Source organism: Rattus norvegicus, chromosome 17 (assembly GCF_021556685.1).
Source record: "Rattus norvegicus strain SHRSP/BbbUtx chromosome 17, alternate assembly SHRSP_T2T, whole genome shotgun sequence".
NCBI classification, from domain to species: domain Eukaryota; kingdom Metazoa; phylum Chordata; class Mammalia; order Rodentia; family Muridae; genus Rattus; species Rattus norvegicus.
In genome coordinates, this window is record NC_141550.1 from 57,520,001 (window position 1) to 57,535,290 (window position 15,290).

At 38.3% G+C, this 15,290-nt stretch overlaps 1 protein-coding gene across 10 annotated transcripts in view; it reads right to left on the reverse strand.

The window, feature by feature from the left end:
• Arid4b (AT-rich interaction domain 4B) overlaps window positions 1–15,290 on the reverse strand; it is a 124,638-nt gene that overhangs the window by 70,172 nt on the left and 39,176 nt on the right. For all 10 annotated transcript variants that reach the window (XR_015641006.1, XR_015641005.1, XR_015641003.1 and 7 more), the window contains 3 exon segments: window positions 13,492–13,602; window positions 3,326–3,391; window positions 627–717 (listed from right to left, as the gene is read on the reverse strand). Coding sequence is in view for 6 of the 10 variants with exons in the window: in NM_053421.3 (NP_445873.2) it covers window positions 627–717; window positions 3,326–3,391; window positions 13,492–13,602 (268 nt within the window). In the remaining 4 variants the exon portion in view is untranslated.

Consider the following 15,290-nt stretch of genomic DNA (forward strand, 5'->3'; position numbering starts at 1 on the left):
CACGCGCACTCCTCTACCTGAATCCAACTTGGCCAAAATAGTGGCATCAGTCTGACAAGAACTGGGAAAACACATATACTTGTACACTGACCATAAGAATTTTTAAGTGAGACAGGCAATTTTCCCTCTTAAGTTGAAAAGCACATGTCTCTTCAACTTGAACTTCTATCTATTCCTTAGTGCACAGGAAAATATGGGGATCATGTACATCCACCACTGTAGCATTCACCACTGTAGGCAAGAAGCCTGGCAGAACAGAAAATGAGTGAGATCATACCTAACTATTTAAAGAAATTGTGTTGTACAACAGGTTGGACAGTTAACACTAATGAACTCTAAAGTTAAAAATGATGAAGATGGAGGAACAAGTTTCTGTAAGATATATTTTGAAATGGAAATAGCTAGAAATCTAAGTATACACTATATACTAAATAATTTCAAATTATATGTACATATAAGCAGCTTAGAAATATTTCCTTTATAATCTGGAAGATAACCAGTAATAGTAACGGAGTCTATTGCACTAGTTAAGGAAATTTAGTCTAGGAAATCTAGCTTTATCTGCATTACTGCAACAAATTTTGTACAACTAAAAATAAAATTTTAATAAAAAATTATTGTCTTACCCACAGTATACCAACTTGCATCTGTCAGTTTATTGATAACAGCTTCCTGATAGGCACCATCAAGATTCTTCACTTCCACAATAGCTCCTACCTAAAATATTATGTAAATATTAGAAAACCTTTTGAAGGCAAATGACCCAAAAGCAATAAATAGTAACGCCAAACTCTGCTTTTTTTTTTTTTTAATGCATACATGGTGTGTTGTGAATTGCTATTTGTATTTTCTGCTTCAAGAGCGGTGTCCTGACAAGAGGTAGGTCACATACTCAGGTGAGGTCAGATGAAATCTTAATTGACTGTGATTGGGTGATGGAAGGAAAAGGCGAAGCTGAAAGATTTAGAGAGGGAAAAGAGGAAGAAGACAGACAAGACAGGAGGATGGAAGAAGATGGAGGAAAATGAACCAGAACCACGTGGCCTGAAGTAACTAGGGATTTCATAGATGGGCAATAAAGTAACGTCGGGTACATTTGTCCAATCTAGGTGTGCAGCTTCTATTTCTATCAATTGAGTTTTGTGTTCTTTGCCTGGGTATTTTGGGGTTGGAGATTTACTGTTATAAGTCTGGCTGGTAGATATAAAAAAGTCTAGTGTTTTCATTTCTTAGGGCTAAGGGGAACAGAATGACAGCTCCAGACATTCCAAGAAAGACTGGTTCTGTCAGCCTAGCAAGCGGAGACCAAGAGAGCTAGCTTGGGAGCTGGTTCTTAACCAGAGTGGCTTGGCAGCAGGCTGGCCATGGGAACCAGAGCAAAAGAGCTGCTTGGGGCTGGTCATGGGGGCGGGTAGACCCATGCTTAGCCAGATTACAATAGTGATGAATGCAACAGTTACCAGCTTGATTTGTGTTCAAGATGCCTGAAGTTTTACTGACAATGTCCATACATTGGATAAGGAAAGTAAATCTAAGCATTACTAAGAAAGCAGTTTTGTCTCTATAGGCCTATAAAGGGGTCTTAAGAACCCCCAAGGGTCATTACAAACACTGAGAAGCACTGACTGTAAAAATAACTGTCTTTCCTCCATCTCCTCATCTCTCTTTCAAAGAAGCTGAAGATGGATAGAGGTAATCAAAAAGGTCCTGAATCTTCCTTACAGGTTAGACTGCCCACTGCTTACAGACATTTACACTACTTTCCATCTTATCTGAAAATGCTGGTATTTATACTTGTATGGTCCTTATAACGATGATTTTAAAAAATTCCTTCAGAGAAGAGCCTTAGCTCCATAAAATGACCAAATGGTAAAAAGTACAGAAAAACTGACAAGTCCTGTGAGGAATCGATACTCAGATTTTAAATCAAGAGTCGCATTATGTGCCATTTTTCTGTAAATTCATTATTCAAAGTGTATTGTGATTAAATGACCACTCTTTCCTATAAAAGAAACATGAAATTGAATGTTGTCACCTTCTACCACCTGATAAAAGCTACAAAATGTATGAGGAAACAGTTCAAATCCTAGAGACATCACCGCCAGCCCCCTAATCTACAGGTAAAAATGTATCATTAATCTTATACCAAAATTTGTTACAACTGGATATACAAATCTAAAATAGTACTAAGATCACATCGATCACAAAGAAAAAAACAAAAAACAAAACAAAAAACAAAGAAATAAATCAACTACACCATTATTTAGGAAGCTAGACCAGACTAAGGAGAGAAAGACTGAAGTCCAGGTGCCAATTCTACCCTTATGCAACAAACACTTCCTGGTGGTAGGTACCTGGGCCTGTAGCACAACAAGGCAGGTGAGACAGCAAAGAGCTATGGGGCTATGCCTAGGAGGCAGGCATAGGCTTGGGTACTCAATCCAAACAGCACACCTTCTCAAACACAGGCCGTGACCCTATCTGAATGCGGACATTATTGCTTGTGAAACTGGAGTCTTCCCTTCAGTTTTCTCTTCTATAGAGCTGTTCTTAAGACTAAATAAAATACTAGATGCAGAAAGATATGGGACAGCACTAGCACACACTGAGTGCTAAGTAAGTGGGAACTAAAGTCATAACTGTATATGCCTGTCTCCACTGGTCCCTGAAAGTGACAAATGGATACATAAAATTAAAGATGATGCCTATAAAATGGAAATGATGGGAAACTGTTTTTGACAAGGTAAGAATTAATAATAAGATTTTTTTTAAAACTAAAGAATTTTGGAACCCCAAGGTACCAAGTAAGCTATGTTTTGTGCAAAGATCTACAAAATGTTTCTTCACTATTCTTCAATATTCTAACGATTCCTCAAGCCCAGACGGTGGACATTTTCATACGTGGTGATTTCTCAAACTCCCTGTCACTGGCTTACTGGCATATAAGAAGGTAAAACAACATCTATCCCACTAGTGAATGAAGAACAAATGGCTCAACCTCCCTTAAAAGATTCAATCTGCCAGTGGGTGGCTCCAAAATCAAGAGCTCAGGATTTTGCTTTTAATTGCTTACATCATGAATACTATGCATTCCTGGAAAACCCATTCTTGCAGTAAAGGAAAACACCTGAATGGAAGGAGTAAATACCTCCTTCATTTTTAAACATAGATTTTGCTATCATTTCAGATACAATGTAATACTAAATATATTCCAATTAGTCTTTTTAGAGAATAGTATGTAGAGTTAAAAATGAACACCAATAAAAAAAGAAAAAAGATCAAATGTCATTCTCCAATCAAAACTGGGGGGAAATGACAAACTCACCTTCAGTGGGCCCTTTATGTGGTCATCCTGAACTTCCACTGTTGAAGAATCGTGTCTAAAAGTCACCTAGAAAATATGAATCTAATTACTTACACACCCAAAAAACCCAAACAATTACAGATCGTGTATGTGCAAACTAAATAAGGACCAACTAGTCTAAATAAAAGCCCAAACACTAAACAAATGAATAGAAAATTGTTTAAACAGATATTTTTTTCCAAAATAAAAATAATCATCAACAGACACCACAACTACAAGGCTGGATATCCCACTTACTACCTTAATGCACAACTTGTTATCCTTAAAGGTTGAGGGAAAAATGATGTAATGACCTAAGTCTATGAAGAGTTGCAATATTTTGTGAAGGCCTAAATACTACCCAGTGGATACAAATTTACTTTTTCTATTACTTTGTTTTGAATTTTTTTGAAACAAAGTCTCACTATGTAATTCAGCCTGACCTCAGACTCCTTGGTGCTTGGATAAAAAGTATTAAAAATGGCCACAATAGTCATTCAGAACTAAGTATCATGTTCCAAGGATGGAATTTAATATCCAACCAAGGTTGTGGATGGTAGCTCAGAGGTAGATATTTGCCAAAGAAAGTTCTTGAGTCAATCCCCCACATAGAGAAAAGACATAGAATCACACCCTAAAAACTTTACTCCCCTTTCGTTAAACAGAAAGCCAATGAACGAGTCCAGGATCATAGAGCTAGAAGATAAATAACAGAGCTAAGATTCAAACACTAGGTAGTCTTTCCCAGACCTTTCTGCACCTTGTACCAGTACTATGGAATTAGAGAATTAGGAAAATAGTAAGTGAAAAATGTTGTTTAGATGGATATAACTATGTATTCCTGGCTGACCTGGAACTCCCCATACAGAAAAGGGTAGCCTTGAAATCAGAGATCTGCTTTCCTCTGCCTCTCATGTGCTGAGATTAAGATTAATTAGTTGGTAACTACCATCACAGGCTAGGTATGCTAATACATATCTTTAATCCTAGCACTCAGGAGGTACACATAGGAGGGTCTCTGTGAGTCTAAGCCTAGTCTGGTCGGCATAGGAAGTTCTAGAACAGCTAAAACTACATAGAAACCCTGTCTCAAAACAAACAAGTAAGTACCATATTCAATACAGATTGATGGAGTTATCTACAAAAAATAATTCTGTAAGAACTGATGAGTTCCATCCAGTATCTATCTGCACCCAGAGAGATACCGTTGTCCCACAGCCTGCTGGACCCAAACTTGCCTAGACAGAGCTGGTCTGCCAGGAGTGCTCTCATTTGTAAGACCATAAGTGAGACCCCATTTGCACTCCACTAACTGTCCAAAGAGGGACCCTGCCAGGAGCTCACAGGGTATAGGAACCACTGAGCAGTCTAGGACAGGACTTTTTCCCTCTCAATCTGCACCCAGACTAAGGCTGTCCCACAGTCCTCCAGATCCAAAACCTGCCTAGAGAGAGCTGGTCTTCCAGGACTTCTCTCACTCCTAAGATCACAACACACAGGTGAGACAAGCTTCAGTCAGAGACAGCAAGACCAATTAACATCAGAGATAAGCAAATGGCAAGAAAAGAGCGAGAAGTTCAGCAACAGAAACCAAGATTAACTGGCACCAGCAGAACCCAGTTCTGCCACCATAACCGGTACTGGATACCCCAACAAACGGAAAAGCAAGATCTGGATTTAAAAATCACATCTCATGAGGAAGATGGAGGACTTTAAGAAAGACATAAATGATTCCCTTAAGAAATAGACGGCAACAAAGGTAAACAGGAGGAATGCCTTAAAGAGGAAAAAAAATCCTGAAAGAATTATAGCAAAACACAAGTAAACAGGTGAAAGAATTAAACAAAACCATCCAGAATCTGAAAACAAAAATAGAAGCAATAAAGAGATCACAAAGGGAGACAAACCTGGAGATAGAAAATGTAGGAAAGATAACAGCAATCATAGATGCAAGCAACACCAACAGAATAGAAGAGACTGAAGGGAGAATCTCAGGGGCAGAAGATACCATAGAAAACATTGACACAACAGTCAAAGAAAATATGCAAAAAGCAAAAAGCTCCTAACCCAAAACATCAAGGAAATCCAGGACACAATGAGAAGATCAAACCTAAGGATAACAGGTATAAAAGACAGCAAAGATTCCCAACATGAAGGGCCAGTAAATATCTTCAACAAAATTATAGAAGAAAATTTACCTAACCTAAAGAAAGAGATGCCCATAAACATACAAGAAGCCTGCAGAACTCCAAATATACTGACCCAGGAAAGAAATTCCTCCTGTCACATAACAGTCAAAACACCAAATGCACAAAACACAGGAAGAACATTAAAAGCAGTAAGGGGAAAAAGGTCAAGTAATGTACAAAAGCAGATCGATCAGAATTACACGAGACTTCTCAACAGAAAATATGAAAACCAGAAGATCCTGGGCAGATGTCATACAGACCCTAAGAGAACATAAATGCCAAATAAGGCTACTATATCCAGCAAAATTCTCAATTAACATAGATGGAGAAACCAAGATATTCCATGACAAAACAAAACTGACACATTATCTTTCCACAACTCCAGCCCTACAAAGGATAATAGATGGAAAACACTAACACAAGGAGGAAAACTACACCCTAGAAAAAGGAAGTAATATCCTTGTAACAAAACCAACAGAGTCACACAAACATAATTCCACCTCTTAACAACAAAAATAACAGGAAAAACAATCACTATTCCTTAATATCTTAACATCAATGTACTCAATTCCCCAATAATTAGACATAAACTAATAGACTGGACATGGGAAAAGGACCCAGCATGTAGGAAATACAACTCAGTGACAAACACAGACACTACCTGAGTAAAAGGCTGGAAAACAACTTTCCAAGCAAATGGTCCTAGGGAAGGACATTTCATGTTCATCAAAGGAAAAATCCATCAAGATGAACTCTCAATCCTGAATATCTATGCTCCAAATGTAAGGGTACCTGCATTCATAAAAGAAAGCTTACTAAAGCTCAACGCACACGCTGCACCTCACACAATAATAGTAGGGCATTTCAACACCCACTCTCATCAATGGACAGATCATGGAAACAGAACTAAACAGAGACATGGAGAAACTAACAGAAGTCATCAACCAAGTGTAGCTATTTAAGGAACATTTCATCCTAAAATAAAAGAATATACTTTCTTCTCAGCACCCCATGGTACCTTCTCCAAAAATGACCATATAATCGGACACAAAACAGACCTCAACAGATACAAGAAGATTGAAATAATCCCATGCATCCTATCAGATCACCATGAACTAAGGCTGGTCTTCAATAACAACAAAAATGACAGAAAGCACACATATACATAGAAGTTGAACAATGCTTTACTCAATGATAACTTGGTCAAGGAAGACATGAAGAATGAAATTAAAGACATTTTAGAATTTAATGAAAATGCAGGTACAACATACCCAAACTTATGGGACACAATGAAAGCAGTGCTAAGAGGAAAACTCATAGCTCTGAGTGCCTCCCAAACGAAACAAGAGAGAGCATACACTAAAAGCTTGACAGCACAACTATACGCTCTAGAATAAAAAGAAACAAATATACCCAAGAGGAGTAGTCTGCAGTAAATACTCAAACTCAGGGCTGAAATCAACCAAGTAGAAACAAAAGGAACTATGCAAAGGATCAACAGAACCAGGAGCAGTTTTGCTTTTTTGTTTTTATGTGTTTTTTGAAAAAAAATCAAGAGAGAGATAAACCCTTAGCAAGACTAACCACAGGTCAGAGTGTGTGTCCATATAGACAAAATCAGAAGTGAAAAAGGAGACATAACAACAGAATCTCAGGAAATTCAAAAAAGCCTATACTCAACAAAGTTACAAAATCTGGAGGAAATAGACAGATACCAGGTACCAATTCTAAATCAGGATCAGATAAACCATCTAAACAGTCCCATAACTCCTAGAGATAGAGATGCAATTAAAAGTCTCCCAACCAAAAAGGGCCCAGGACCAGAAGAGTTTAGTGCAGAATTCTATTAGACCTTCATAGGAGGTCTGATACCAATACTGTCCAAACTATTCCGCAAAATAGAAACAGAAGGCACACTACCAAATTCCTTCTATGAAGCCATAATTATATGCTTATACCTAAACCATACAAAGACCCAACAAAGAAAAAGGACTTCAGACCAATTTCCCTTATGAATATCGACGCAAAAGTACTCAACAAAATTCTCATAAACTGAATCCAAGAACACATCAAAATGATCATCCATCATGATCAAGAATCCCTAGAATGCAGGGATGGTTCAATATGCCAAAAACCATCAACATATCCTACTAAGCAATCAAACTCACAGGAAAAAAAAAATCTCATTAGATGCTGAGAAAGCATTTGACAAAATTCAACATACCTTCATGTTAAAAGTTTTGCAAAGATCAGGAATTCAAGGCCCATACTTAAACATAGTAAAAGCAATATACAGCAAACCATTAGTCAATATCCAACTAAATGGAGAGAAACTTGAAGCAATCCCACTAAAATTAGAGACTAGCCAAGGCTGCCACTCTCTCCCTACCTGTTCGATATAGTACACGAAGTCCTAGCCAGAGCAATCAGACAACAAAAGGAGATCAAAGGGATATAAATTGAAAAGAAAAAAAAAGAAAAAATAACTATTTGCAGATGATATGATAGTATACATAAGTGACCCCAAAAGTTCTACCAGAAAACTAATAATAAAGGCCTGAGAAACAATTTCAGCAAAGTGGCTGAGTATAAAATTAACTCAAACAAATCAGGAGTCTTCCTCTACTCAAAGTAGAAAGCTATACCACTCCTGGCTGAGAAAGAGATTAGGAAAATGACACCCCTCACAATAGTCACAAATAACATAAAATACCTTGGTGTGACTCTAACCAAGCAAGTAAAGATCTGCGTGACAAGAACTTAAATCTCTGAAGAAAGAACTGGAGGATCTCAGAAGACAGGAAGATCTCCCATGCTCATGGATTGGCAAGATTAATACAGTAAAAGTGCCCATATTGCCAAAAGCAATCTACAGATTCCATGCAATCCCCATCAAAATTCCAACTCAATTCTGCACAGAGTTAGAAAAAGCAATTTGCAAATTCATTTGGAAAAACAAAAAAAAAAACCCAGGATAGCAAAAACTATCCTCAACAATTAAAGAACTTCTGGGGAAAATCACCATCCCTGACCTCAAGCTGTATTACCGAGCAATAGTGATAAAAACTGTATGGTATTGGTACAAAGACAGGCAGGTAGATCAATAAAATAGAATTGAAGACTCAGAAATGAATCCGCACACCTCACTTGATCTTTGACAAAGGAGCTAAAACCATCCAGTGGAAAAAGGATAGTATTTTCAACAAATGGTGCTGGTTCAACTGGAGGTCAGCATGTATAAAAGAATGCAAATTGATTCATTCTTATCACTATGTACAAAGCTTAAGTCCAAGTGGATCAAGGACCTCCACATACAACCAGATACACTCAAACTAACAGAAGAAAAAGTGGGGAAGATCCCTGAACACATGGTTACTGGAGGAAATTTCCTGAACAAGAATACCAATGGCTTATGCTCTAAGATCAAGAATCAACAAATGGGACCCTCATAAAACTGCAAAGCTTCTGTAAGGCAAAAGACACTATCATTGGGACAAAACAGCAGTCAACAGATTGTGAAAAGATCATTACCAATCCTACATCTGATAGAGGTCTAATATCCAAAATATACAAAGAACTCAAGAAGTTAAGACTCCAGAGAGCCAAATAACCCCATTAAAAAATGGGGTACAGAGCTAAACAAAAATTTTTAGCTGAGGATTATCGAATGACTCAGAAGTACCTAAAGAAATGTTCAACATCCTTAGTCATTAGGAAAATGCAAATCAAAATAATCCTGAGATTCCACCTCACACCAGACAGAATGGCTAAGATCAAAAACTCAGGTGACAACAGATGCTGGTGTGAATGTAGAGAAAGAGGAACACTCCTCCATTGTTGGTGGGATTTCAAGCTGGTAGGTACAATCACTCCGGAAATCAGTCAGGAGGTTCCTCCGAAAATTGGACATAGTACTACCTGAGAACCCAGGTATACCACTCCTGGGCATATACCCAGAAGAAGTTCCAACATATAACAAGGACACATGCTCCACTATGTTCATTGCAGCCTTATTTATAATAGCCAGAAGCTAGAAAGAACCCAGATGTCCTTCAACAGAGGAACAGATACAGAAACTGTGGTACATTTACACAATGGAATATTACTCAGCTATCAAAACCAATGACTTCATGAAATTCATAGGCAAATGGATGGAACTGGGAAATATCATCCTGAGTGAGGTAACCCAGTCATAAAAGAACACACATGAGGGGTTAGGGATTTAGCTCAGTGGTAGAGCACTTGCCTAGCAAGTGCAAGGCCCTGGGTTCAGTCCCCAGCTCCGAAAAAAAGAAAAGAAAAAAAAAAAAAAAAAAAACCAAAAACACATGATATGTAATCACTGATTAATGGATATCAGCCCAAAAGCTCAGAATACCCAAGAAACAATCCACAGACCATATGAAACTCAAGAAGAAGGAAGAGCAAACTGTGGATGCTTCAGTCCTTCTTGGAAGGGGGAACCAAATACTCATGGGATGAGATACAGGGACTAAGGCTGGAGCAGAGACTGCCCCACCTGGGACTCTTCTCATATGCAGACACCAAACCTTGAAGCTTTGTGGATGCCAAGAAGTGCAAGCTGACAGGAGACTGATATAGTTGTCTTCTGAGAGACTCTGCCAGAGCCTTACTGATACAGAAGAGGATGCTTGCAGCTAACTATTGGACTGAGTACAGGGACCCCAATGGAGGTGTTAAAGAAATGACTGAAGGAATTGAAGGGGTTTGCAGTCACACAGGAAGAACAACAATATCAACCAACCAGATCCCCCAGCACTCCTGGGGACTAAACTACCAACAAAAGAGTACTCGTGGTGGGACCCATGGCTCCAACAGTGTATGTATCATCAGATAATGATGGCATTATCTGGCATCAATAGGAAGAGAAGTCCTTGGTCCTGTGAAGGTTCTTTTCCCAAGTGTAGGGTGTTAAGGTGGGAATGAGTGGGTGGGAATAGGAACATCTTCATAGAAGCAGGGGGTGGGGAAAAGGCACAGCATTTGAAATGTAAATACGTAATATATCCAATAAAAAAAGATCCTAAAAAAAAGAAAGAACTGATGAGGTAACATGTTAATATTAGAATCTAGTGGTCAGTGTCTTAGTAAGGGTTTTATTCCTGTGAACAGACACCATTATCAAGGCAACCTTATAAGGACAACATTTAATTGGGGCTGGCTCACAGGCTCAGAGGTTCAGTCCATTATCATCAAGGCAGGAAGCATGGCAGCATCTAGCCAGGCATGGTGCAGGCATAGGTGAGAGTTCTAGATCTTCATCTGATGGCTGCTGGTGGAAGACTGACTTTCAGGCAGCTAGGGTGAGGGTCTTATAGCCACACATACAGTGACACACCCATTCCAGCAGAACCATATCTTATAATAGTACCACTCCCTGGGACCAAGCATACACAAACCATCATAGTCAGCAAGAAACAGACTCACAAACCAACTCTGGGGAATCCATAGAATCCCATGCATATTAATAACACACAAAAGCAAGGTTTTAAGAGTATGTTTAATGTGGGATAAATGCCCAATAGATCAAAAGCTAGTAAAGAAATTTATCACCAAGTCTGCTTAAAATGTATTCACTTTGTTTGTTTGAGACACTGTCACTATGTAGCCCTGACTGTCCTGGAACTCCCTATATAGACAAGACTTACCCCTAGAAACTCCTTGCCTGCCTCTCCCTCTGCCTCTGTCCCCCAAGTGCTGGGATGAGAGAGATGTCCCACTTTAGCCTAGATGAATTCATTTTTTTAAAGTTTATTTTATATTTTTATTTATATGTCTGTGAGTGTAAGTGTGTGTGTGTGTGTGTGTGTGTGTGTGTGTGTGTGTGTGTGTGTGTGTGTGTGTGTGTTGAGAGAGAGAGAGAGAGAGAGATCAAACTCAGGTCCTCTGCAAGAACAGCAAGCCTTCTTAACTACTCAGTCACCTATCCTGCCATAGCTCTATGTACGTTTAATTATTTATCAAACAATTTAAGATTAGTAAAATCATTAACTTTGAATTATAAATGTTGAGGCTTCCAAAAAAATTCAAAAAGAAGTTTCAAATATCTATTATATGTCAAATGCTACATGTAATATCTATTACATGTCCTGTGCTATCAACATATGAAATACAGCACTGCAGCCTTGTCTCTCTCCTTCATGATCAGAACAACACAGCAGCTATGTCTCAGCCCCTGGGTCATTTGTTACATAGCTAAGGGTGAACTGAAATGAAATCTAGCCTATGTTCCTCAAGCACAGGCACAAGCCCTGAGTGTCATTGGTCCTGCACAAATAACACACTTCATGCTGGCACAGGAATGCTCTCCCTGAGCTAAGGAATAGCTCCTTCTCCACCAGGAGGAAAGGGATTTTTCTAAACTCAGTTTCAGATCTTTTAAGTACCATAAGCAAATAAATGATAAAAATTGATACATGGGTTTTTATTCATCCCTAGAATGGTGCTGATAAATACTATTAAGCTCAGAAAATGGAAGTATACGATGCCAGAAGAGCAAATGTCACTGTAAAAGCATTTACCTAACCACATTACAAAGCAACTCCAGGCACCAGCCTGTGAAAAATACAAGAGAAAGTGTGGCCAGGAGGGTTCACAGTTAATTTAGAGGCCTTCATATACAGTTAGTTTTTAGCCAGGGTAGAAATCAAACTAGCCCAAAAAGCTTCAACACATGCTTAAGAGATACACTCAGGCAGCACAGACAGAACTCTTCAGTGGAAATAATCATACTTCTTCCGCTTGGTTAATTATTCAAGTCAATGATTGCATGGTTATTTGTTCGTCTACACTGCACACCCTCCTATCTCCACACTCCTTCCATCTAACAGAGTCCAAGTCCAGTCACTCAGTACATTATTGGCAAGTGGGTAAATACCCAGAACACTAAGATGTTTCACTGGTCCTGAGTTTTTACTGTCCTGTATTTTTCAAATATAAAGGCATCTTCCTTCTACTAAATATACATGGTCATTCATACATTCATTCAACTACTCATACTTTTTGTTGCTACCATCACACCCAGGGCCTTGCTCATGGCAGGCAGATTCTCTCTGACTATGCTACAAATCTAGTCTCTTTCTCTTATTTTTAAAGAGGATCTCACTATCTTCCCCATGTGTGTCTCCAATTCCTAAGCTGAAATGCAGTTCTGGCCTCTGCCTTGCTAATACCTGGGACTAGAGGTGCACCTTACCAGTCTTATGGTAATAACTTAAAATGAAAGCAATTATATTTGCTCACTAGCCAACTCAAAACTCAAGTACTTCAGAAAGATTTTCTTCAAAAATGGCAGAGGACCAAGTATCAGGTGGCATATACCTGTAATTCCAACATTCATAAGGTTGCAGTTCAAAGAGTTCAAGGCCAGTCCCACCTAACACAGCAAGACCTTTTCTCAAAAAATAGAGGAAGGGAGAGAAACAAAACAATGGGCTGGGAATATGGTTCCTTAGCAAGGAAGAATATTTGCCTAGTATTCCTAAGGCCCAAGATTCCATCTCAATAACCAAGAAAGGGTGGCAGGAGAGTGTTAATACCTGACGTTTTGCTATCGGGGGAAACCCATGTAGCCCTGACTGGCTAGGACACAGAAACCAGGTTGGCCTTTCCCTCCTAGGGCTGGGATTAGAGATACATACCACTATGCCTGGCCACTGTTCTCATGTAATAAAAATAAAGGATCAAATCAGATGGTTTCTAAGATCCTTTCCAACACTAAAACAGCAATCCTAAAGAACCAAGTATACACTGAAATTATGAGCTGTGATAAGTAAATTTTATTCCAATTTATTTTTAAATAGCAAATATTGTTTAGTTTGGGAATGGTTAATAGCCTGCTTTAAAAATTCATTTTGCACAAAGATAATTTTTAGATTTTTTTTAGACTTTTTAAGTATCAAATATTTAATGACTATTAAATTACAAATAATACCATACCTTGACTTTGACAAGTCTTTTTGCAGTCTTGATCTTGGCTTCACAAAAGGCTCCTCTGTACTTGGCACTCACATCAGTGCCCACTGTCAAATAAGGAGGCTCATCAAGGGCCTAAAAATGCAAAGAAATACAACCTGATTTAAACTGCTTATTTTCCCCCCTACAATCAGGCTTCAGAATACGCCTAATCTTGTAACAGTAATTTAAGTTAAAATAGTGAAGCCATCTATAAAATGCTATAAATTAAAAATAATAAAACATGTATCATAGACCAATCAATTAAATGTACATTATGGAAAATAAAGACATTTTTTTCTATTAAACACAAATGGTCCCTAAAATGGCTCACAGACACAACCTTCCATTAAGGCTCTCACCACCTATTCACTCATTCATTCATTCATTCATTGACTTATTAAAATATATACTTATCATACAACCACAGGATTTGCTAGTTAGCAGATCTGAAATCTCAAAGCACGAACGAATGTTTTCTAACAGGCTGTACCTTGTATTCATCCAGATTCAGGATAGTTCTGTTCTTTTCAAAACTCTATGACAGAATCAAAGTATACGTGTCCCAACTATTGCTAAAAGCCACATGAAGTAATCCATTATGCACTGTCTCAAACTACTGACAGAATGCTTTACATGGGTTCTGTTAGGCTGTCCTTCAACTTTAAATACACTGCACACTTGTAGGTTTTACTTTTATTGGTCCTAATCTGCTGCTTTGCTTTTTTGGGGGTTTTTTTGTTGTTGTTATTGTTATTATTGTTGTTGTTGTTTACAGTAGGCTGCATTTCTGCACTGAACCTTATTTTCACCAATTCCAAAGCCAAAGGAAGATTATGTAAGCTGCTTTTTCCAGTGTTTTATAAGAAGCACTAATAGCCTAAGATATTCACCAAAAACAGGTACCAGGAGGTTTGGAAGAAGAAATCTATTATTGAATAATCCCTCTGCCTCCTCTTTTAAATATTCATAAATACACTGAAAGGCCTAAGAAGCCCTACAATAAAAACAAATATTCATAAATTTGAGTATGACTTAATCTATTTGTTTGTACCCCTTTCTTTTCCTCTTAATATCATTAATACTCTCGAGAAATCATAAAAGGCATGCAGTACAAAATACTGCCATAAGCACCAAGCACTCCAGTCACCTGTTGAACAGAAACTTCAGTCTAAGCTCATCCCAAAGTTCTTGTTAAAACATAAGGAACAATCTTAAGAGAATTCAGAGATTTCAATGTTACAATCATTTGCTTGCAACTGTATCTGTAATTTCTACCATGTCATTTACCTGTGGCTACAATTAGGCATACAAGTGCCTCAGAAGAGTTAGGAAAGCAATCCAACATAACTTGTAAATAACAGCATCTTATCAAATGTCAAAAGTTGGATACCCTGATATATATTTCATAACCTTTAAAATAAAAAGTCTATGGTCATACCACCCTGAACACATCCCATCTTGTCTAATCTTGAAAGCTACGTAGGATCAAGCCTGGTTATTACTTGAATGAGGAGACTACCAGTGAATATCTGGTGCTATAGGCTTTAACAACAACAGCAACAACAACAGCATCATCTGACACCCCACACAAGCACTGAATTAAAAACCACCTTTCTGGGCTGGAGGGATGGCTCAGTGGTTAAGAGCACTGACTGCTCTTCCAGAGGTCCTGAGTTCAATTCCCAGCAACCACATGGTGGCTCCCAACCATCTGTAATGGGATCTGATGCCCTCTTCTGGTGTGTCTGAAGACAGCTACAGTGTACAGTGTAATAACAAAT